The sequence below is a fragment of the Sylvia atricapilla genome, chromosome 20, assembly GCF_009819655.1.
Source record: "Sylvia atricapilla isolate bSylAtr1 chromosome 20, bSylAtr1.pri, whole genome shotgun sequence".
NCBI classification, from domain to species: domain Eukaryota; kingdom Metazoa; phylum Chordata; class Aves; order Passeriformes; family Sylviidae; genus Sylvia; species Sylvia atricapilla.
The window spans coordinates 10,653,802-10,674,961 of NC_089159.1; the positions used below are offsets into that span (position 1 = coordinate 10,653,802).

Consider the following 21,160-nt stretch of genomic DNA (forward strand, 5'->3'; position numbering starts at 1 on the left):
TTAAGGATTTCACACTTATTTTCCTCACCTCTCCCCTTTGCTGGCCAACAGTCCATTGAATGTTGTGGACAGTTTTTGTCACGTTTTGGTAGGGCTCAGGGCCTGCCAGTGGCTTTACAGAGAACAGAGACTGGTCTCGTGGCCTGTGCAAATTTTATGTGCCCAATCAAGCATTTCCCAAGATAAGAGATTTGATAAGTGCACAGCCTCTCCCTCCCCTTCCCCTTCAGTCCTGGGAATCTTGTGGCTTTGTGAGCTTTTCTAAGGGATTTTTAATATCATCCCATGCTCAAGTATATTTTGAAATATGCCGAGGTGTGATTGATTGCAATACCATCTACTGAAAAAGTGGCATATTGGTATCACACGCCCTTGAGTATGAGCTGTGCTGTTTGTTTTAAAAGGGTACATCAAACACGCCTGGGTGAGCAGCTGAAATGCTCGTGGGGACCAGGTCACTTCCATATCTCAGGGCAAGGCTTGCTGGAAAAGCCTGTGTGATTGAGAGTCAGACAACTGAGGAAAAAAGTTCACTGACTAATAAGAAAAACTTGCAGAGTAATCCTATTAAATTCCCTCCCTTCTGCGAAGTCCTGATGTAAATTTATAGATATTCCCTGTAAATGTGAAAGGTGGTTTGTTTCCCTGATAGAACAAACTCCACCAGCAGTTTCCCACACCGCCCCAAGAACATTCTTTCATTATCTTGCTCCTGTGTCATAATTGCACGGAGCAATCACAAACTTGTTTTTCTACCAGTTGAAACTACGGAACAATGTGTATGCCTTGACCTGGATTCAGGGAGAGAAAAAGTCACTGTTGGCATGGGCTCCACCTTGACAATTTGCCATCAGCGTGGCAGAGGGTGGCTAAAGGCTTAGAATGCGTGATGGAAACGGCTGAGTGCCTGCAAGGATTCTTTGAGATAAGGATTGTCTTTGAAAACATTTTAACTAGAGCCCTGGACTGTGTCATTAATCTCTTCTGTAGTCCTATTACTTTTAAAAATTGTGTTATTTCTGGTGTGATTAGCCTGCAAAGTAAATAGAAGGTGCAGGTTTTGTAAAGAATGTTTTTTCTTTACGTGTTTTATGTCGGAGTATTTTAAAAGCTTTTTATGTAGTCCTTAAATACAGCTAGACCTACATGCCTTATGTGTAATCAGCAGAGCAGGAGGGTTTCTGATGGCAGGAGAGGGGCCCTGCTGCACAGGGGATGCAGTGCAGTGCAGGGGATGCTGTGCTGGCCCAGGGCTGCTGTCCTGCTGTCCCCCAGCTGCTGTGGGTGAGATCTGCTCCCAGACTGTCCTGTCCTTTGGCCCTGCTGTGTGCTGGCCCAGCTCCCTGTGTCTGTCAGGGATGGGAATTGGGCTGGCTCCTCTCGGGGTGTTCAGTGCTGGATCCCCCAGCTCGGGGTCCCTGCCCCTGTGTCATTCCCAAAGGCAGGCTTACACCTGAACTCTCTGCCTTGATACAAGGTTTATGAAGTTATTTTTCGCCCCATACCTATATATAAATTTTTGGTAAGTTATTTTTGGCTTGAATCTCGGTGTGTGATGTGTTTCTCCCCAGCTGGGGCTCAGTCAGTGGAGCCTTTGAGGTTTCAGCAGTGCTGGGTGATGGATGGCTCCTGCCTGTGGGCCCTTTGCTGTGGGATTCACCCGGGCTGCAGTGTCCTCAGAGCAGGGCAGGGAATTCAGATGGGCTCTTCTGAGAGCAGCAGTAAGTAAAGCTGCCTTTCTAGCTCTTCTCTCAATTAGCTCCTAGGAGATTTTCCTGCTTTTCTAGTTTCTCCTGGGGATATGTGACCTGATAGCACATTGCTATAAATAATTATTTTACTAGTATCAAAGTAGGTACTGTACACAAACACAAAGCAACATTTCCAGCATCTTTTTTTGGATGCTGTAAATACCAAGTTTTCAGACAGGCTGTTTCCTTTCTTCCTTTCTTGTTTCTGTCCTTTGGAATGCAGGCCTGACAGTGCTGATCTTCAGAACCTGGATTGTTAGTTCTGTGCTGCCCCTTGAAGTGAGACTGCTGGTGAGTTACAGAGCTCCCAGCCCAGGGCAGGAGGTGAGGGCAGGCTGGCATTGCTGCTGCTCTGGGGAAAGAGCAGGGATTGTTTCCAGAGGGATGCTGCAGGGGGTCACCACTTGTCTGCAAGAGTGGGATATTTAAAGGAAAAAAAAAACAACTGGCCTTCAGTGTGAATGCCACAGCAACCCCACTGAACTCCTTCCTCTGAGAGAGACTGGGAAAAGACTCTTCACCCAAACCAGTTATTGTGTGGAAAGGTTTGGAAGAGCACAGCAGCCAGGCCTGGCCCAGCACAGGTGAACTTTAACAGCTCTGCACGTGGTTTTTAACAGCTCTTTTTGGTTTTTAAAGGGGGTCCCCACTGCTAGTAAAAATCAGCATCAGTAGATCTGTGGTAGCTATCAACATAAATCATAATTTTTTAATTTTTTTATTTAATAAAGATACCTGCTTTATCAAACCTTCCCTCTTCCCAGGCTGCACAACATGTCCATGGGAGGAGGCTGAGAATTCTCAGGACACTGGTGGTACTGGGAGGTACAAAGTGCCTAGAGGTTCCTCAAGTGAGGCTCAGCAGCAGGGGAAATCAGGGAATCTGGGCTCAAAAATTCTGACTCTGCCTTCAGTCAGCAAGAAAAAGATGGGCATCCATTCATTTTTTTATGGGTAGTGGTTGAAAGGATTTTCAGGTGTTCAGCAATTGCTTTCCTATACATATAATCTCTCCTAAGATAATGTTTATTGTAAAATGTTTTCCTTTTTAAAGTTTTGATAAATGTATTAGGAAGGGAGTTAGACAAAGTTCAGGCTCAATATCTATAGGAAAAAAAGTTATACAGATTGTATTACTGTTCATGTGTAATTAACATTGATAAGAGAATTTCAATTAAGGCCACTGGAAGCTGCTTCCTGGCTCTCTGCAGGGCAGGTGTGAACTTGGATGGTCAGCTGGAGATGGTCAGTATCCACGTCCCAAAACTTTCCATCTGAACTCTTTTTGGTGGAAGCTGACTGTTGGTTTCTGTGTACACAGCTGCAGAAAACGGGTGGATCCAAAGGCATCAAAAATCTGATTTTGGTACCTTTTTGCAGTGATCTCCACTCTAGACATTCTGGTTTCATATTTTAAGATTTCCCTCCATTTGGGCAGTGGGAGAGGAGCACTTCTGGTCTTGTAAAATAATTTATTACATTTCAGACTTGGCATGGAAATGTTTTGGGTTACTATTCTCAAACTGAATTCTCTTATTCTAGTTTAATATTTTATTAGAAGTTGGGAATGACCATTTTAATCCAGAATTCAATTAAAAGGACACCTTTTGAGGTCACTGGTAATTCTGTGTGGAGGTATGGCACTATCTGAGGCATATATGTGACTGCAGGTTATAGTTTTATTAGCTTGATTTTTAGACTAATAAAATGAAAATGTTAGCAGTTTTTATTCTCTTATATGTAAGTAGATACTTTACAGTAAAAATCAGGTGTTTGTTTAGAATATACATTCAAAGCACCCTGTACAGAACTTCTGGATAATTTCTGTGGGGTTTGATTTGACGAGGAGTTGGTTGTGGCCACTGAGCAGGGAACATCCCACTGGGGATGGTGGAGCTGCTTTGGAGGACTTCATGATCCCTGTCCTTCAGGTGCTGGGCGTGCAGAGCCCTGTGCTGGGCAGTTTGTGAATCTGTGATCCACCAAACCCCTGCAATTCCCCAGCTGGCTGTGAGTGCTGGGTGAGGCTGTGCACGGGGTGGCTCGTGTCCTGGGTGGCAGCAGTGCCGTGGGGAGCTGCTGGCTGTGGGTACAGCCTGGCCCTGCAGGCAGGAGGCCCTGCTGTGTGTCTGTGCTCACTCTGCTGGGCCCTAGAGCCGTGGCCAGCCCCAGATGTGGTGAGGGATGGACACCTGGCTGTGCAGGTGCCCCCCGTGTGCAGCTGGAGCTCTGCGCTTCTCCTGCCCTTCAGCACCGCTCCAGGCAAGGGGCCAGGGTCCTGGGGAAAACAGGAATTCCACCCTGGATTAAAGGACCTTTTCTGATTCTTTTTAGCTGTGTTTCTCACCACAGAAATAGTGTGATGCCACCTTTCCCCAGTGCCCCTTGCCCCTTGTTTAAAATACAGATGTGCAGGGCTGTTACAGGTGTCTGGCCGAGATGTTGGTTGAATTGCTTTGAAATCAGATGTGGTACTTGAAAGTGAGGTAGATATCTGAATGCTCCAGTCTGATTTTTTATTTAGATTCTTGAAACATGCACCTGAGGCATAAGAAGCTGCCCTGCCTGTCTGCTGTTGGGGAGTCACATGAGAGACAAAAGGCAGGAGTTTTTAAAGGACAAACGTGGTTACCAGGGTGCGTGGCTGGATGGGGATTCTTCTGTGGGTTCAACACTGCACTGAGATTGAAGTTATTTTGGTCATCCCAGTAAAAATACGCATAAACTTTGTTCTGTAGTGAGGTTTGAGAAACTCACCTTAAAAACTGGGATTGGGAATTGAGGCACCATAATCTCCTTGCTCTACTTTTATGGTTCTCATTATAAAATTCTATTTTCAGAATCCAATTATTTTAAATTAAAATACTTGCCATGTGCAAAGCACCTTATAATTCCTGAGCTACTATACTTGCATTCCATAAGTTGTGTGGGAGAAAGACCAGTGTCATGCCTGTTTCACATTTGTGCAGACTTTGATACCACGTGCTGTTGCTCCTCCAGATGTGATTTGGTGACAGACCAATAAATAGTCTTACACTTGTTCTATCAGAACGGGATTATTTCAGCTTTCACCCACTTTGGAGAGGAAGAAGTGAGCAATAGACGTGATGAAACCCAATCTGGGTGACTGAGAGAGGGTTTTAATGAGGTGTTTTTGGGAGTGAAGGAGGTGTTTATCCTGCCATGCAGTGCAGGTGTTGGTGTGGCACTGCTGGGCTGGGCTGTGTGCTCCAGCACAGTGGTCACCTCTGTGTGACACGGGCTCTGCAGGACACTGCTCACTGCCCTCACACTGGTGCCTTCTTCCCTGGAAATGTCTTCACCTTGTTTTATGAGTTGAGAATGATAAGAAACTTTGAAATGTTCTTTTCTTCTTTAGAAAGACTGTCTAACAGGAGTATGTGATGTTCTTTATCTTTTGTTCTGTAGGTCAGTAACAGATCCACGAGATGGAAAGAGAGTTGCACTCAAAAAGATGCCCAACGTCTTCCAAAATTTGGTCTCTTGTAAAAGGGTCTTCCGGGAGTTGAAGATGTTGTGTTTTTTTAAGCATGACAATGTAAGTAAATTCAAAGTAATCTTGAAATCTTGGAGAAGACCTAAATGCAAAATGGAGCTCTCTGTAACAGAGGTGTGGTTTGGTTTAAATGACAGACTATCTGAAGTGCTTTAAGAGCTCTCTGATTTCCAGTGATCATATTTTTGGAAACACAGATATCACTGTTACAAACACTATAAAAATGAGACTATCAAGAATCTGAGGATACTCACAATTTTTCCTCCAGGGTGTTTGCAAACAGACAGTCAGTACACTTCTGCCCAGCCTTGTTTGAGGCTTTGGGTAAATGTCAGGCTGCACAGAGCTGTGTTAGCTGGCCCCTGTTCCTTCTGAGCTCTTCTTACTCCATGGGCCTCTCCCCTTTGCTGGTCCTCTGCCAAGCCTGCTTGAGGTAAAATCAGTCAGCTTCACTTAAAACTTTTAAACAGTTTTTGGGTTGACCCATGAAGTTTGAGGTGCATCTGAAGTTTGAGGTGCTTAAACCCAAATGTCATGAACATTTCTAGGATAGGATCCAAATGACCACTCCAAGGAGTATTTTTTTCTGTGAGAAGATGTGAATTCTCTGCTGCTGTTTTTCTGCATTTTTGCTTTTTTCTACCTTTTTTGCCTTTTGCTTTTACTACCACTGAGCTGCTTATGCAAAATGGGGACAACTTTGGGGTTTGCAATTCCCGTGTGGAAGCAGTGAATCACAAAACTCTGAAAGACTAAAGGCAGAACAAAGTGTAATATCTTCTGCTTTTACATTTCTTTACTGGAATTATTATTTCAAAGATTTTATGTTCATATATGTTGTAAAGAAACTACTTTTTATTGGATGGATAAATCTATGCTTTCAATCTACTACCCAAACAGCTGGAAAAAATTCCTGAGTTAAAAAAGAGAGAGACATTGAATGTACAGAATACCTGACATGGTGGGTTATTAAATTTACATACCTGGTGAGACAGAACATTGGTCTGTCTGTGGGGTAGGATAAAATGAAGCCATGTGAGCAATGTGCAGTCTGTCTTTTTGAAAGGGATTTGTTTTTGTTTGACTGGAATAGCCCTTGACCTTGTGTGGTGTTTCCTAGGTACTCTCTGCCCTCGACATCCTCCAGCCTCCACACATTGACTATTTTGAAGAAATGTATCCTAAATATAAAAATAGAACATCTTAATTGAGGTGGGTGTGATTTTCATTAGTTTAGGAGCTGCCAGAATTGGGTGTAATCTGTGAAAAGGAACCACAGAAGCCTCGAGCTGCATGAGGACAGTTTCATTTCAAGAAGTGAAGTGTAGCACCCAGACCTCTGAGGTGGGTTTGGAGGTGTTGGGACAGAGCAGGACTGAGCTGAGCCTTGGATTGCACATGAGCCAGGATGTGCAGGGAGTGTGGGACTGGCCAGCAGGTCCTGCTGCTGCTCACGGGGATTCCTCCAGAACGTTTTTGTGACAGCTTTGTCCAGTAATTAATCTCCTCTCAGTTTTTAGTACTTCAAAAGACTTGGGGTGGTTTCAGAGAGTTCTGTCTTCACGGGCTTTGGAGCCCTGGTTATCAGAGAGGTTTCATGGGCTGCAGGGCTGTGGCTTTCCGTGGTCAGCTCTGTCCTGCTCCAGGACACACTGCCCAGGGCTGTGTCCCACGTGTTCTGTGCCACTCAGGCACAAGCTGCCTGTGGGGAGCTGTGTTCTAGCAGTGGATTTGGGGGAAAAACTTGACAGGAGTGTCATGGTTTGGGTTTGTTCCTTTTCAGTCTTGGCCTGGGCTGTCTTCTAGATGTGAAGCAGGGAATTTCTGCTTCCTGGGAAGTGAATCCCTGAGTTGGGAGGGCTCTGACCCTCATGGGAAGAGAAATTCTTTGCCACTCCTGTGGTTAGGCTTGGGCAGGGTGGGGTTCCTTGCTGGTGGGTCTTAGCTGCTTTTTTGTGTGACCCACTTTACAATTAATGGGTGGGAAATTGTCATTATTTTTAGGTAACCTGAGCGTTTGAAATATGGTTTGATCTATTTATATCATACCTTGGATTGATTGGTGAGGAAAGTAGGCGTAATCAACGTGGTGATTTTAACCAAAGTACAGCACAATTTTCTGGTGTAGAAACACATTATTTAGTTGAAAATATTGATGTGCTGTACTGGGGCTTTTTCACATGAGGTTAGGTAAAGCTTTAAAATGATGCATTGATATTTTTTTGACGTGAAGAGCATGCAAGTAGTCTTCAAAAACTGGAATTTGGTTATGTGCACTAGTTCAATGCCCTCATTTAGAACAAGTCATATGAGTTATAAATCAGATCTAGGTTAAGGATTACTCCTTCCATGTAATTGTACAATCAAGAATATTTAAATGGGATAAGCCTTTTTTTATGAGCTTAGCTACTGCCAAGTTTTGAATCTAAAAGCAAAATGCTAGTTTCCTTCATGGCTAACTGACTTTAAGTCACTCTGGGTAGTGTTCTATAGCGCTCTTTTTTATATTTTTGTTAATTTCTTTACTCTAATATTGGCAATAGAAGACTATTGCTCTGCGTAGTCTTCTTTGTCCTTTCTTTTGAAATGATTACAATAAGTGCACTTGGGACCCTGAAATTCCTTAAAAGAATGAATTAGTGAATGTTTGGATTTATACACTCATTTTTTAATTGCATGTGTTCTGCTTACTGTAGTCTAAGGAGATTGGTTTGAGGAAGATCAGGTGAAGATGTTCCATATTTGGGGGGTGTGTAGCTGTCAAAACTTCTTTAAGATATCATAGTGTTGTTCCATTTTTACAGTAGGACATGCTGAACAGTGATAAAAGTGTGAAGGGCTGGAGTTGGTACTGAGTGATTTCCTTTGTTCTTTCCAAAGAGTTGTAGTGCCCTTTTTGGGGAAAGAAATGTAATAAAAGAATGATTAAAATGATATGAATGATGTGTTGCAAATGAGCTGGTAGGGTTCATTTCAATTATTCAGTGTTTCATAGGTACCAGGAGGAATTGCAGAGTGTATTTTTTAAAAGAGAACTAATTATAAAACCACCTTAAAATTTTAATGATAAATTAAAAGATTTCTTAGGAAACCAGTGATGAATAAAGGCATTTTAATCTAGTGAGATTTTTGTTTTAGGATGAAAATCCCTGGCAAACACTCAGATTGAGATATAATTTGAATTAATAATGAAGTTTTTGGTTGAAAATCTTTGTGGCCATTTTGAATCTTACAGGTATGGATGTTTTTGCCAATACCACCTGGTTCAAAAATGAATGTTTGAGAGCTCCTTTTTCCAATTACAAAATCTTCCACAGCTAAATGAAATACTGAATTCAGCAGCCACAGATACACGTATGTTCTTTAAGAGCTATCCAAAGTTTCTGCAGTAACTTTTTGAGGACTTTGCCTGTTAAGGTGAATATCAGAAGCTGCAGAAAAGTCACCACTTTCCAGGGGTGGGGTCTGGAGAAGTCTGGACTAGCAGTAAAAGCAAGGATGAGCAGTGAGCTTGCAGAGAGGTGGAAGAGTGTTCTCTGCAGGGCTCTGGGTGGGTTCCTGGGGGCAGAGGAGCAGGGGGAGCTGGGCAGCTGCAGGCTCTGAGGGGCAGTGCAGCCCAGCAGCGTGTTTTCCTTTCCACCACAGGCTTCTCCTTTTTCCTGCTGGTGCATCCCTGTGCCCACTCCTCTGGGCCAGCACCCACAGGGGCTGCCAGGGCCACTCCTGAGGCCACACCAGCGGGCTTTGAGGGATGCAGAGACCAAAGGAAGCCCAGCCCAAGCCAAGCCACGGTGGGAGTGCCACATCACCACTCCAGCCCTTTCTAGCCTGTGGCTTTAGGAGATTTACCAGCTCAGCAGGTCCCAGCCAGCAGAGCAAGCAGAGCCCTTTTGTGCCGAGCATTTGCTTTGATAATTACTCTGAAGCAAATTGGTACATTTGTAGATCTAATTTTATACAGCTACTTAACTAATTACCGCTGTCAGGAGCAATTTCTCGGCGGCAGCGGCGCGCTGGGCACCAGAGGAGCCGCGGTGGCCCCAGCACCCAAAGCAGCCTGCAGCTGCTGTGTGCCAGGGCCTGGGCTCCCCAGGCTGGGCTCAGTGTCCCCAGCAGTGGCTGCTGCAGCAGGGTCCCAGGCCATTTGTCACACGCAGCCCCCGCTCCTGGGCGCAGCCCTCCCTCGATTACCCCGAGACAATAATCGCATCCTGCTGCCGGGGTTAATGGCACCTCGGAGCCCTGCGAGGGCTTTGTTTAATGCGCCCCAGACCTGGAGTGGTGCAGGTGCCATTTCAGGCCCTCATTTAATTTAAGCTGCTTTAGTTGGCATGGCAACTAGTTGAGACATCTGGGAGACATTATGCTCGGGATTGAGATTTAGGAGGATTTGTGGCGTAGCAAAACAAAAATCTTATCGTAATAAAGTGCAGAGTAATGCTTTTGGGGTTTTAAAAATATTTTGCATTAAACTGAATGTAAAGATCTGTTGCAGGTATAAGGTAAACTGCCAATTTTGAAGGTCTGGTATAAATATTTAAAAGGGTCTTTGCTAAAAGAAAAGAAAAATTAGAGGGCTACAAAGTAGGGTGCTGCAGGGCTGAGTTTTTTCTTTATGAATTCTTTATGAATGCAATTTTAATTTTTTTCCTCAAAAAGTTGAAGATATTTAATTTATAAAATGAGTTTTAGTGTGATGTTCTGTTGGCAGATGAGCCCTTTGCCATCAGGGATTGGGCTGGAGAGGGTTTGTAGAGCAACAGATGAAAGCAGAGCATTGACTGGGCAGAGATGAAAGAAAATGAGCATTCAATACCTGGCTGTATCAGTTAACATGGGGCAAATGTGTTTTACCTCCTTCAGGCACCAGTGTGATCATAGCAGAGGCTTCTGTCTCAAATGTGACACTAAACGAATCTTTTAAAGCAGTCATGTTTTTAATGAATGCCCGTGGTGCCCCCAGTATTTGTGGTGGTGATTTCTGTGTGTGTCACTGCTGTCCCACAGCCAGGACACTGCCAGGGGGGTCTCCATCCCCATCCCTGCTGGAGGTGTGCAGCTCCCACCCTTCCTCCCTGCCTCTGAAGCCCCCTGAGCACACACAGAGCCCCCCTGGACCCCCAGCCTCAGCTGTACCTGCCCTTTCAGTGACTTTGTGAACCACCTTCATGCAGACTGATGTTCCCTTCCACAAGCCGCTTTTATTTTCAGTCCTGGAAGAATTTCACCTCTGAAGCAGCTTCCTCTCTCTGGCTCAGTAGTTGTGGCCTGTAAGAGCTCCAGTAAGCAGGAGTTAGTGAATGTTTGAGGAGGTCCTGTGCCTGTCCTGCTTTTCCTTGACCACGGAGCTGCAGATACGTCGTCACCGAGTTGATGCAGAGTGACCTCCATAAGATTATCGTCTCTCCTCAGCCGCTCAGCTCCGATCATGTCAAAGTTTTTCTTTACCAGATTTTAAGAGGTAATTTTTTTTTCTTCTTCTAAATTTAATGAAAATTATGTAGTAGAGGTTTTTTTTTTTTTCTTAATGTTTATTCTGAAGGCATTGTCATCTTGAATAAGCTTCCTTTGGGAACTTCTTTTAATTTCCTATTTGAATAAACAGCAAGCGTGGATTACTGTGGCCACAAGAGCAGGGCACCCCTGCTGCCTTAAAGCAGTGCCAGGAGAAAAAAAGTCATGCTTTTAGAAGCAGGGAACAGAAAGGACACCTAGACTGAACCAGATGGGTAATATGTGTAATTATATCCACTTAAGTTAAAATTGTTACTGAAAAACAGAGCAGTAAGAGGTATCTGAAATTCCAGTGTGGGGATTAGCAGAGGATCCATGCCATAATCGGAGATGATGTTTTGCTTTTGATTTGTTGTTTGTTGGGGTTTTTTTGCAGGGTGGGTTATAAAAAGACTACTTAATTCCTTTCTCTGCCTATTGTATATACTCCAAAATTTTACCCTGTCATTAAATGACTGAGTGTGCACTGGTGGCTGGGAGTTACTCATGTAAAAACTGAGGCACAGGCAGAGTCTCTGCTGATCAGGAGTTGCCAGACCTTCCAGGAAAATGTTGTCAGCCTTAACCTTCTTTTGAAAGGGAAAAAAAAAAATTAATTTCCTTTAATATTTCAGGTCTGAAATATCTACATTCTGCTGGCATTTTACATCGAGACATTAAACCAGGGAACCTACTCGTGAACAGCAACTGTGTCCTTAAGGTGCTACTTACATTTATTGAAGATGTCTGTGTGTGTATGTCGTGAATTTTTAAACAAAAACCATTTAATGTGGCCACTTCCCCTGAAAGTCCATGTAAATGGAAAAAATTCCTACAGATTTTTTTTTTTTTTTAAAGTAGAAATGAAGCAAACATCTGCCTCTTCCCACATCTCTGAGAGCAAGAAAGACACAATTCCTGAGTTTGGCTTGCCTGGGATCTCTGTGCCTGGCAGGGATTCTCAGGGTGCCTCAGTGTCCCTGTGCTCCTCAGGGGAAGATGATGCCAAATGCCCAAGGCACTCCCATGAGCCCTGGGTATATGGAATTTTGGAGGTGTGTTGTACAGCCAAACACAAAAATTCAGTGTTGTTGACAGGGATTTGCTAGGAATTCTAATTGCCAAAGTTTGGGCTCTTTTCTTAACCCTTCTGGTTCAAGATAATTTTAACAGTTCTTCAAGCCCAAATGAGCAGAGCTGAGCCTTTAATATTTTGAGACCTGTCATGAGCAAAATAAAGTTTGTTTGAGTTGAAACACTGTACCCAGAGGTTGGCTGTTTTGTAGTGCAAAGCCTTTTAATCTTTCAGATTATAGATATTGTAACGCCAACTTAAAATCTGCTGTGGTTTCAGATCAAATTGTAGGGAGTTGAAGTGGCTGTGGAACAAAGCAGCATCATTTCCTCCTGTCCCCTGTCCCCTGGCTGGTGCAGTCTCAGCAGATTGTCTGATGTGTTTAGATGTTGGTTGGGGATTCCCTGCCTCCTCCCCAGAAGGCTGCCTATTTGACGTGCGGAAGGCGTTTTGGTCGTTTTAATTTTTTTATTTACCTTCTCAATTTAGATTTGTGATTTTGGATTGGCCAGGGTGGAAGAGTTAGACGAATCCCGGCACATGACTCAGGAAGTTGTCACTCAGTATTACCGCGCTCCGGAGATCCTGATGGGCAGCCGCCACTACAGCAATGCCATCGACATCTGGTCTGTTGGCTGCATCTTTGCAGAGTTGCTTGGCAGAAGGATATTGTTCCAGGCACAGAGTCCCATCCAGCAGGTATCCGTCCCCAGCTGTCCCTGCTGCGCTGCTCCTGCAGGCTGGGGAGCACCTCAGGGCAGGCAGGGAGGGGCTGGGCCGTGTCCAGGGCAGGGACAGGGCTGGAGCCCCACCAGAGGCTGAGGGAGCTGGAAAGGGGCTCGGCCTGGAGCAAAGGAGGCTCGGGGGGACCCTCCCTGGCAGGAGGGGGCAGTCGGGCTGCGCTCCCAGGGAGCAGGGCAGGATGTGTTGTGTTAGCTCAGGAATGTGCTGCTGCAGTGCAGTGTGTGTGTGTGTCTGAGCTGTGCCCTGTGCCCCGTGTATGTGTCTTAGCTGTGCCCTGTGTGTGTCTGAGCTGTGCCCTGTGTGTGTCTGAGCTGTGCCCTGTGTGTGTCTGAGCTGTGCCCTGTGTGTGTCTGAGCTGTGCCCTGTGTGTGTCCGAGCTGTGCCCTGTGTGTGTCTGAGCTGTGCCCCGTGTGTCTGAGCTGTGCCCCGTGTGTCTGAGCTGTGCCCTGTGTGTGTGTCTGAGCTGTGCCCCGTGTGTCTGAGCTGTGCCCCGTGTGTCTGAGCTGTGCCCTGTGTGTGTCTGAGCTGTGCCCTGTGTGTGTCTGAGCTGTGCCCCGTGTGTGTCTGAGCTGTGCCCCGTGTGTCTGAGCTGTGCCCTGTGTGTGTCTGAGCTGTGCCCTGTGTGTGTCTGAGCTGTGCCCTGTGTGTGTCTGAGCTGTGCCCTGTGTGTGTCTGAGCTGTGCCCTGTGTGTGTCTGAGCTGTGCCCCGTGTGTGTGTCTGAGCTGTGCCCCGTGTGTGTGTCTGAGCTGTGCCCTGTGTGTGTCTGAGCTGTGCCCCGTATGTCTGAGCTGTGCCCTGTGTGTGTCTGAGCTGTTCCCTGTGTGTGTCTGAGCTGTGCCCCGTGTGTGTCTGAGCTGTGCCCCGTGTGTCTGAGCTGTGCCCTGTGTGTGTCTGAGCTGTGCCCCGTATGTCTGAGCTGTGCCCTGTGTGTGTCTGAGCTGTGCCCCGTGTGTGTGTCTGAGCTGTGCCCTGTGTGTGTCTGAGCTGTGCCCTGTGTGTGTCTGAGCTGTGCCCCGTGTGTCTGAGCTGTGCCCCGTGTGTCTGAGCTGTGCCCTGTGCCCTGTGTGTGTCTGAGCTGTGCCCCGTGTGTGTGTCTGAGCTGTGCCCCGTGTGTGTGTCTGAGCTGTGCCCCGTGTGTGTCTGAGCTGTGCCCTGTGTGTGTGTCTGAGCTGTGCCCTGTGTGTGTCTGAGCTGTGCCCCGTGTGTCTGAGCTGTGCCCTGTGTGTGTCTGAGCTATGCCCCGTGTGTCTGAGCTGTGCCCCGTGTGTCTGAGCTGTGCCCTGTGCCCCGTGTGTGTCTGAGCTGTGCCCTGTGTGTGTCTGAGCTGTGCCCCGTGTGTGTGTCTGAGCTGTGCCCCGTGTGTGTCTGAGCTGTGCCCCGTGTGTGTCTGAGCTGTGCCCCGTGTGTGTCTGAGCTGTGCCCTGTGTGTGTCTGAGCTGTGCCCTGTGTGTGTCTGAGCTGTGCCCTGTGTGTGTCTGAGCTGTGCCCTGTGTGTCTGAGCTGTGCCCTGTGTGTGTGTCTGAGCTGTGCCCCGTGTGTCTGAGCTGTGCCCTGTGTGTGTGTCTGAGCTGTGCCCCGTGTGTGTGTCTGAGCTGTGCCCTGTGTGTGTGTCTGAGCTGTGCCCCGTGTGTGTGTCTGAGCTGTGCCCTGTGTGTGTCTGAGCTGTGCCCCGTGTGTCTGAGCTGTGCCCCGTGTGTGTGTCTGAGCTGTGCCCCGTGTGTCTGAGCTGTGCCCCGTGTGTCTGAGCTGTGCCCTGTGCCCTGTGTGTGTGTCTGAGCTGTGCCCCGTGTGTGTGTCTGAGCTGTGCCCCGTGTGTGTCTGAGCTGTGCCCCGTGTGTCTGAGCTGTGCCCTGTGTGTGTCTGAGCTGTGCCCTGTGTGTGTCTGAGCTGTGCCCCGTGTGTCTGAGCTGTGCCCTGTGCCCCGTGTGTGTGTCTGAGCTGTGCCCCGTGTGTGTGTCTGAGCTGTGCCCCGTGTGTCTGAGCTGTGCCCTGTGTGTGTCTGAGCTGTGCCCCGTGTGTCTGAGCTGTGCCCCGTGTGTCTGAGCTGTGCCCTGTGCCCCGTGTGTGTCTGAGCTGTGCCCTGTGTGTGTCTGAGCTGTGCCCCGTGTGTGTCTGAGCTGTGCCCCGTGTGTCTGAGCTGTGCCCTGTGTGTGTCTGAGCTGTGCCCTGTGTGTGTCTGAGCTGTGCCCTGTGTGTCTGAGCTGTGCCCTGTGTGTGTGTCTGAGCTGTGCCCCGTGTGTGTGTCTGAGCTGTGCCTCGTGTGTGTGTCTGAGCTGTGCCCCGTGTGTCTGAGCTGTGCCCTGTGTGTGTCTGAGCTGTGCCCTGTGTGTGTCTGAGCTGTGCCCTGTGTGTCTGAGCTGTGCCCTGTGTGTGTGTCTGAGCTGTGCCTCGTGTGTCTGAGCTGTGCCCCGTGTGTCTGAGCTGTGCCCTGTGTGTGTCTGAGCTGTGCCCTGTGTGTGTCTGAGCTGTGCCCCGTGTGTCTGAGCTGTGCCCTGTGTGTGTCTGAGCTGTGCCCCGTGTGTGTCTGAGCTGTGCCCCGTGTGTCTGAGCTGTGCCCTGTGTGTGTGTCTGAGCTGTGCCCTGTGTGTGTCTGAGCTGTGCCCTGTGTGTGTCTGAGCTGTGCCCTGTGTGTGTCTGAGCTGTGCCCCGTGTGTCTGAGCTGTGCCCCGTGTGTCTGAGCTGTGCCCCGTGTGTCTGAGCTGTGCCCCGTGTGTCTGAGCTGTGCCCCGTGTGTGTCTGAGCTGTGCCCTGTGTGTGTGTCTGAGCTGTGCCCCGTGTGTGTCTGAGCTGTGCCCTGTGTGTGTCTGAGCTGTGCCCCGTGTGTGTCTGAGCTGTGCCCTGTGTGTGTCTGAGCTGTGCCCTGTGTGTCTGAGCTGTGCCCTGTGTGTGTCTGAGCTGTGCCCTGTGTGTCTGAGCTGTGCCCCGTGTGTCTGAGCTGTGCCCTGTGTGTCTGAGCTGTGCCCTGTGTGTGTCTGAGCTGTGCCCCGTGTGTCTGAGCTGTGCCCCGTGTGTGTCTGAGCTGTGCCCCGTGTGTCTGAGCTGTGCCCCGTGTGTCTGAGCTGTGCCCTGTGTGTGTCTGAGCTGTGCCCTGTGTGTGTCTGAGCTGTGCCCTGTGTGTGTCTGAGCTGTGCCCTGTGCCCTGTGTGTGTGTCTGAGCTGTGCCCCGTGTGTGTGTCTGAGCTGTGCCCCGTGTGTCTGAGCTGTGCCCTGTGTGTGTCTGAGCTGTGCCCTGTGTGTGTCTGAGCTGTGCCCTGGGTGTCTGAGCTGTGCCCTGGGTGTCTGAGCTGTGCCCTGGGTGTGTCTGAGCTGTGCCCTGTGTGTCTGAGCTGTGCCCTGTGTGTGTCTGAGCTGTGCCCTGTGTGTGTCTGAGCTGTGCCCCGTGTGTCTGAGCTGTGCCCCGTGTGTCTGAGCTGTGCCCCGTGTGTCTGAGCTGTGCCCCGTGTGTCTGAGCTGTGCCCCGTGTGTCTGAGCTGTGCCCTGTGTGTGTCTGAGCTGTGCCCCGTGTCTCTTGCAGCTGGATCTGATCACAGACCTGCTGGGCACGCCGTCGCTGGAGGCGATGAGGACGGCTTGTGAAGGCGCCAAGGCTCACATACTCAGGGGTCCTCATAAACAGGTACTGCAGGGCTCTCTGCCCACCCAGCCCCTCCTGGCACGGCTTCCTCCGGGTCTCACATCCTGGCTCAGTCCCCCTGGCCTGCTGGTTAAATCCTGGCGTGGATGGTCTCAGGGCTGTGTGTGCTGGGGACAGCGCTGAGCTGACCAGGGATGGGGCTGATGTGTGGGGAGTCCAGCTGCTGTGGAGACAGGGGGCTTTTCACCAGCCAGGGGCAGTGCTGCCTTCTGCCTTGGCGGTGTTGATGACCCAGGTGAAAGTCTCCCTCTCTGAGGTGACAGTGTTTGGATAGCTACTTTGAATGAAGATGTTAAATCTAAGTGTTAGTACTGGCAAGAGACGTAAATTAAAATTGAGAGTGTAATTCAGAAAGCCCTGGAGGGCCGCTGCACTGCCAGGATCAGGAGGATTGGAGATGGAATTCCCCCAGTGCCCAGAGCCAAGGGCAGAACCTCCAGCACTCCAAGCCCAGAGGGTCCCTGCACACCTGAGCTCAGTCCTGGGCTGCTCACAATAAAAAGGGCAAATGCAATGTAGTGCTGACAGATACAAGGAAATGCATGTGCAGGCATCTCCAGTGGAGGGATAAGGCTCTGTGGCCCTCCAGCAGGGTCATTTTTATGACTGCTAACAAAATCAACAAAACTATTGGCCTATACTTGCTCCAGTAGTTAAGTTTTCATCATTATTTTCTGCATGTTGAAGTAATTTCTCATGTCTGCTCACTACAATAGTAGTTACCATAGAAATGAGCATTGCATGTATATTCTGCTTTATTATTGACATGTGGGAGTTGTGCCTCCCTGGCACTTTGGATCCACTACCTAAAGTTGTTGCTGTTCCATTTCATGACAGGAGTTTTTAATTTGAGCATTAATAATAGGAGGATTTCCTTCAAATTTTCTCTACCAGTTTTAAGTCAAGTATATTATTCTGCTGTCATGTGCTAGAAGAGTTGTGACTCCTAAACCCAGTGTCTTTATGACCCACAGGATGGTGGAAATCCTGAAAAGCAAGTGAGGTGAAATGGTATAAAAAGTTTCCACTACAGATTTAATATCCTGTAGCCACAAAGTTGTAAGAAGTAGACTCTGAGAGTTAGTTCTGTGTGTGTTGGGGAAAACAATGTTCATTCTCTGTGGAGTGCCATGGGAGCTGGTGTGCTCATTGCACCTTGGAGCCAGGGGATACAGAGCATCCAGGTGAATAATGATAGTTTTGTTTTCAACTTGAAGCACACTTCATGTTTGAGTGCAAATTCCTGGCTTTTCATAAGCTGAAATGGAGCTTTTGTTGGTTGTAAATGGTTAAACATTACTGGATTCCTAATTAGACTAATAGGGAGAGAAACCCAAGTTAGAAACGGGCGATTGCTTTGTCACACCGACTATTTTTACTCCCCGTAGGTGAGCGCAGTGGGAGAGAGGGGTGAGGCATTTTGCTGCTCCGTGTAAAAATAGATCAATGCCAGAAGTTTCTGATTAAACCCCCCACCCCACTGTGTGCTGGCAGAATGGGTGTTTACATACTCCTTAGACTTGGGCAGGTTGGCATTTCAAAGTCTAAGTGAATTGTGGCCCTGGCACACAACAGGGTGAGCGAACTGTCCCTGTCCCTGCCCCTGTCCCTGCTGACCCCCTTCCCAAAGGAAAACCTGTGGAGTCTGTCCCCTGCCTGTTGTGATCCCTCTGCTGTGGGACAGTGGGCCAGGAGGGGGAGAGTTACCAAACACTGCAGCTTTATATTGCACAGGCTGCCCTGAGAAACCAAGGCTGGGGAGTGCTCAGGGCTCTGCGTGGCTGTTCAGGGTTAACTTCGACTGTCACTGGGTCATTCTTATTTATACTGGGGAATTTACAGCAGCCCTGACATCCAGTACAGAGTCCTCTGACACTGTCAGTCAGCCGTGGATTGCCTGGGCAAGGAAGAGCAAAGTAATCCATAATTTGGGAGGGATTGAGGTTAAAAAACGAACTGCTGGAAATGATGGAGTTAATGAAACCCCAGAGCAGCTACAGCTGGGAGTGGTGTCTGTATAGAGAAATACATAAATAAAAGCAGGTTTTTCTAGGGATTACATCTGAACTAAGGGAAACAGTGATCAATTAGACCTTTATGACAGTGGCTGGGTTTTGTAATGGTGATGACTGTCCTGCTGGGAAGGTTGGGTACCACTTGTCCCCTTTAACAAGGAGTTTGTCCTTGCTGAAGAGCGCGTGCGGGAGCAGGGTTTTCCTGCTGATGGATCTGACAGGACACTCTGTGCTTCTCTTCCTCCCATTCCCCCTACAGCCATCCCTCCCTGTCCTATATACACTCTCCAGTCAAGCTACACATGAAGCAGTTCATCTCCTTTGCAGGATGTTGGTCTTTGATCCAGTAAGTAGGACTGAAAAATCACCTCTAATACTTCTGGTTTGAGCAGTTTTTGTTGTCTGGTGCTTAAATGAATGTTCTAAGTCAAGGACAAGACTGCTTTAGCTGGTCTCATTCTACATGGCATTGCAGTACTTTTGGTCCATAAAAAATGTAAAAATATCATATAATTGGCCAATCAATTCCCCCTGGAACGGGGGTTTCACGTTTCAAAGCGAGTGGTCCTGGGAAGGAAGCTCTGGCAGTGGGAAGGATGAGGCTGTGCATGACTCATGCTCTTTTCCGAGCTGGGTGTAGGTAGCAGAACATCAGCTACTTTGATGCAGTTCTAATTAGGGACACGGGGGTGTTCCTGGTCTTGCAACACACAAAAAATTCCTCCTGCATCCCCAATCACAGAACAGGATCATTTTTCCACCGAGCATCTGTTTTTCTAATAAAAATGTGCTGCTGTGGATTTTGGGTTTTGTTTCTTGGGACATTGTAGAGAATTGTCAAGAGAAAATCTGATATTGGAATTGATAATCTTAATTATTTCATTCCCACAGAACCCCCCAGCATTGCAAATGTAAAACAGAGTGACTGCAGTGCAAAGGAGGAGGCTGGGGGTTGATGAAGCATTTAGAAGCACTGCCTTTGGAGGGTATTTTTTTTTAAACCTTAAAATTGCTTTGCTGAACAGAACCGTGGAAATGTTAAACCGTAACTTCCACGTTAAAAAAAAAAAAAAAAATCCTTTCTGACTCCCTCAACACTTGGAATGCTGGTTTTCCCAGCTTGTTTCGATGTGCTGCAGGAGTCACGATTTAAGGTTGTCTGGAGGAAAGGCCAGTTCCCAGGGGCTGTGTGGTGGCTGTGAGCAGGGAGGTCGGTGCCAGCGGGCTGCTTTGTGAGCCTCAGCTCCCCTCTAGTGGCAGTGCCTGACACCAGCCCCTGCTGTCACAGCAGTAATGATGAGGAGTGTCAGTAGCTCTGGAAATGCCCTCACTCTTGCTCTCTTCCCTTCCCGTGCTGTTCCCAGTCCAAAAGGATATCTGCTAAGGATGCCTTAGCTCACCCCTACCTGGACGAGGGCCGGTTGCGGTACCACACCTGTATGTGCAAATGTTGTTTCTCCACTTCGACTGGCAGAGTTTATACCAGTGACTTCGAACCCATCACTAATCCCAAATTCGATGACACTTTTGAGAAGAACCTCAGTTCTGTTCGGCAGGTTAAAGGTGAGCAGGAGTTAACCTTCACATGCAGTTGTTCCCCTGCAGGGGGGCAGGTGGGATGGAGCTGGGATTTGTGCTCTGCATCCACACAGTGACCCCTGTGCTGGTTTCTTTTAGGTATTTTTCCATAGCAGACACTGGAAATAATTTTTTTCACCAAAAGAACAGAATTGTAGGTGTTCTGAGATAAGGCAGTGGCACAAGCACAAGCTGACCCGCAGAAGTCTGTGTGTTTCAGACCTCACCAGTGCCCATCCCTGCTCCTTACCCTTGTGCTGAAGGGTGGCACTGGGGGAAGGGGAAGCCACTGTGTGGCCTTTGGGGCTGTGAGCTGTGACCTCCACAGCTGTGCTGCAGAAAGGGGCAGCAGCAGCCTGCAGCTGCAGCTGAGCAGTCAGATTTAGGGAAGCTGGAGCTCTTTTATCCTCACTAAAATGTGCTCTCAGTAAGGGAAGTTGTGTTTCCCTGCAGCTGACATTGCATTTTCCTGAAGCCAGAAGTGTTAATGCTGTGTTGTTTTGTATTTTTCTCTTGTGTACAGAAATAATTCATCAGTTCATTTTGGAACAGCAGAAAGGAAACAGAGTGCCTCTCTGCATCAACCCTCAGTCTGCTGCTTTTAAGAGCTTTATTAGGTAACTGTATGTAATCACATCTGATATTAATTCCCATTTATTAGTAGTACAGAGTTCACACGTCCAGAATGATTTAGGTTTTCAGTTCCTGAGAGTGGGAAGGGCCCATAGATAAAACCCTTGTGAACTGTTTTTATGAATTCTTCTACAATTTAAGTAATGCGTGCAAAAGTTTCAAGTAATGTTTTTTGTGCAAAAGAGCAGGAGTCAGACTGAAAGTGAAACTGGGAAGGTTGTCAGGTTGGGCTTTGGTTGTGGAGATGCATGGGGAAGGCACCAGAAGGAGCCACTGAGGGGTGAAAAGGATAAAGGGAACTTTGGTGTCAGGGTGGGTTGGGGTTTTGCTTTCCCCGGGGTGTTTGGTCTCCCTGAGCAGGGAGGCTGTGTCCCCAAGCCTTGGTGTGCTGTGTGTCTGTCCCCAAGCTGTCCCCAGCCCTGGTGTGCTGTGTGTGTGTCCCCAAGCCCTGTGTGTCCCCAGGCTGTCCCCAGCCCTGATTGCTGTATCCCCAAGCTGTCCCCAGCCCTGACTGCTGTGTCCCCAAGCCCTGTGTGTCCCCAAGCTGTCCCCAGCCCTGACTGCTGTGTCCCCAAGCCCTGTGTGTCCCCAGGCTGTCCCCAGCCCTGACTGCTGTGTCCCCAAGCCCTGTGTGTCCCCAAGCCCTGTGTGTCCCCAGGCAGTCCCCAAGCCCTGTGTGTCCCCAAGCCCTGTGTGTCCCCAGGCTGTCCCCAGCCCTG

At 48.2% G+C, this 21,160-nt stretch overlaps 1 protein-coding gene across 3 annotated transcripts in view; it reads left to right on the top strand.

The window, feature by feature from the left end:
- The window catches only part of NLK (nemo like kinase), a 53,554-nt gene that overhangs the window by 29,956 nt on the left and 2,438 nt on the right, over window positions 1-21,160 (top strand). Inside the window, exons 3-11 of one of the 3 annotated variants that reach the window (XM_066333602.1) lie at window positions 5,181-5,310; window positions 6,389-6,444; window positions 10,623-10,729; window positions 11,397-11,482; window positions 12,326-12,535; window positions 16,096-16,197; window positions 18,490-18,576; window positions 19,595-19,793; window positions 20,332-20,431. In XM_066333602.1, coding sequence (XP_066189699.1) covers window positions 5,181-5,310; window positions 6,389-6,444; window positions 10,623-10,729; window positions 11,397-11,482; window positions 12,326-12,535; window positions 16,096-16,197; window positions 18,490-18,576; window positions 19,595-19,793; window positions 20,332-20,429 — 1,075 coding nt within the window. In that variant the 3' untranslated portion in view covers window positions 20,430-20,431. The remainder of the gene's footprint in view (window positions 1-5,180; window positions 5,311-6,388; window positions 6,445-10,622; window positions 10,730-11,396; window positions 11,483-12,325; window positions 12,536-16,095; window positions 16,198-18,489; window positions 18,577-19,594; window positions 19,794-20,331; window positions 20,432-21,160) is intronic. The other 2 variants (XM_066333601.1, XM_066333603.1) reach the window with 2 other exon arrangements.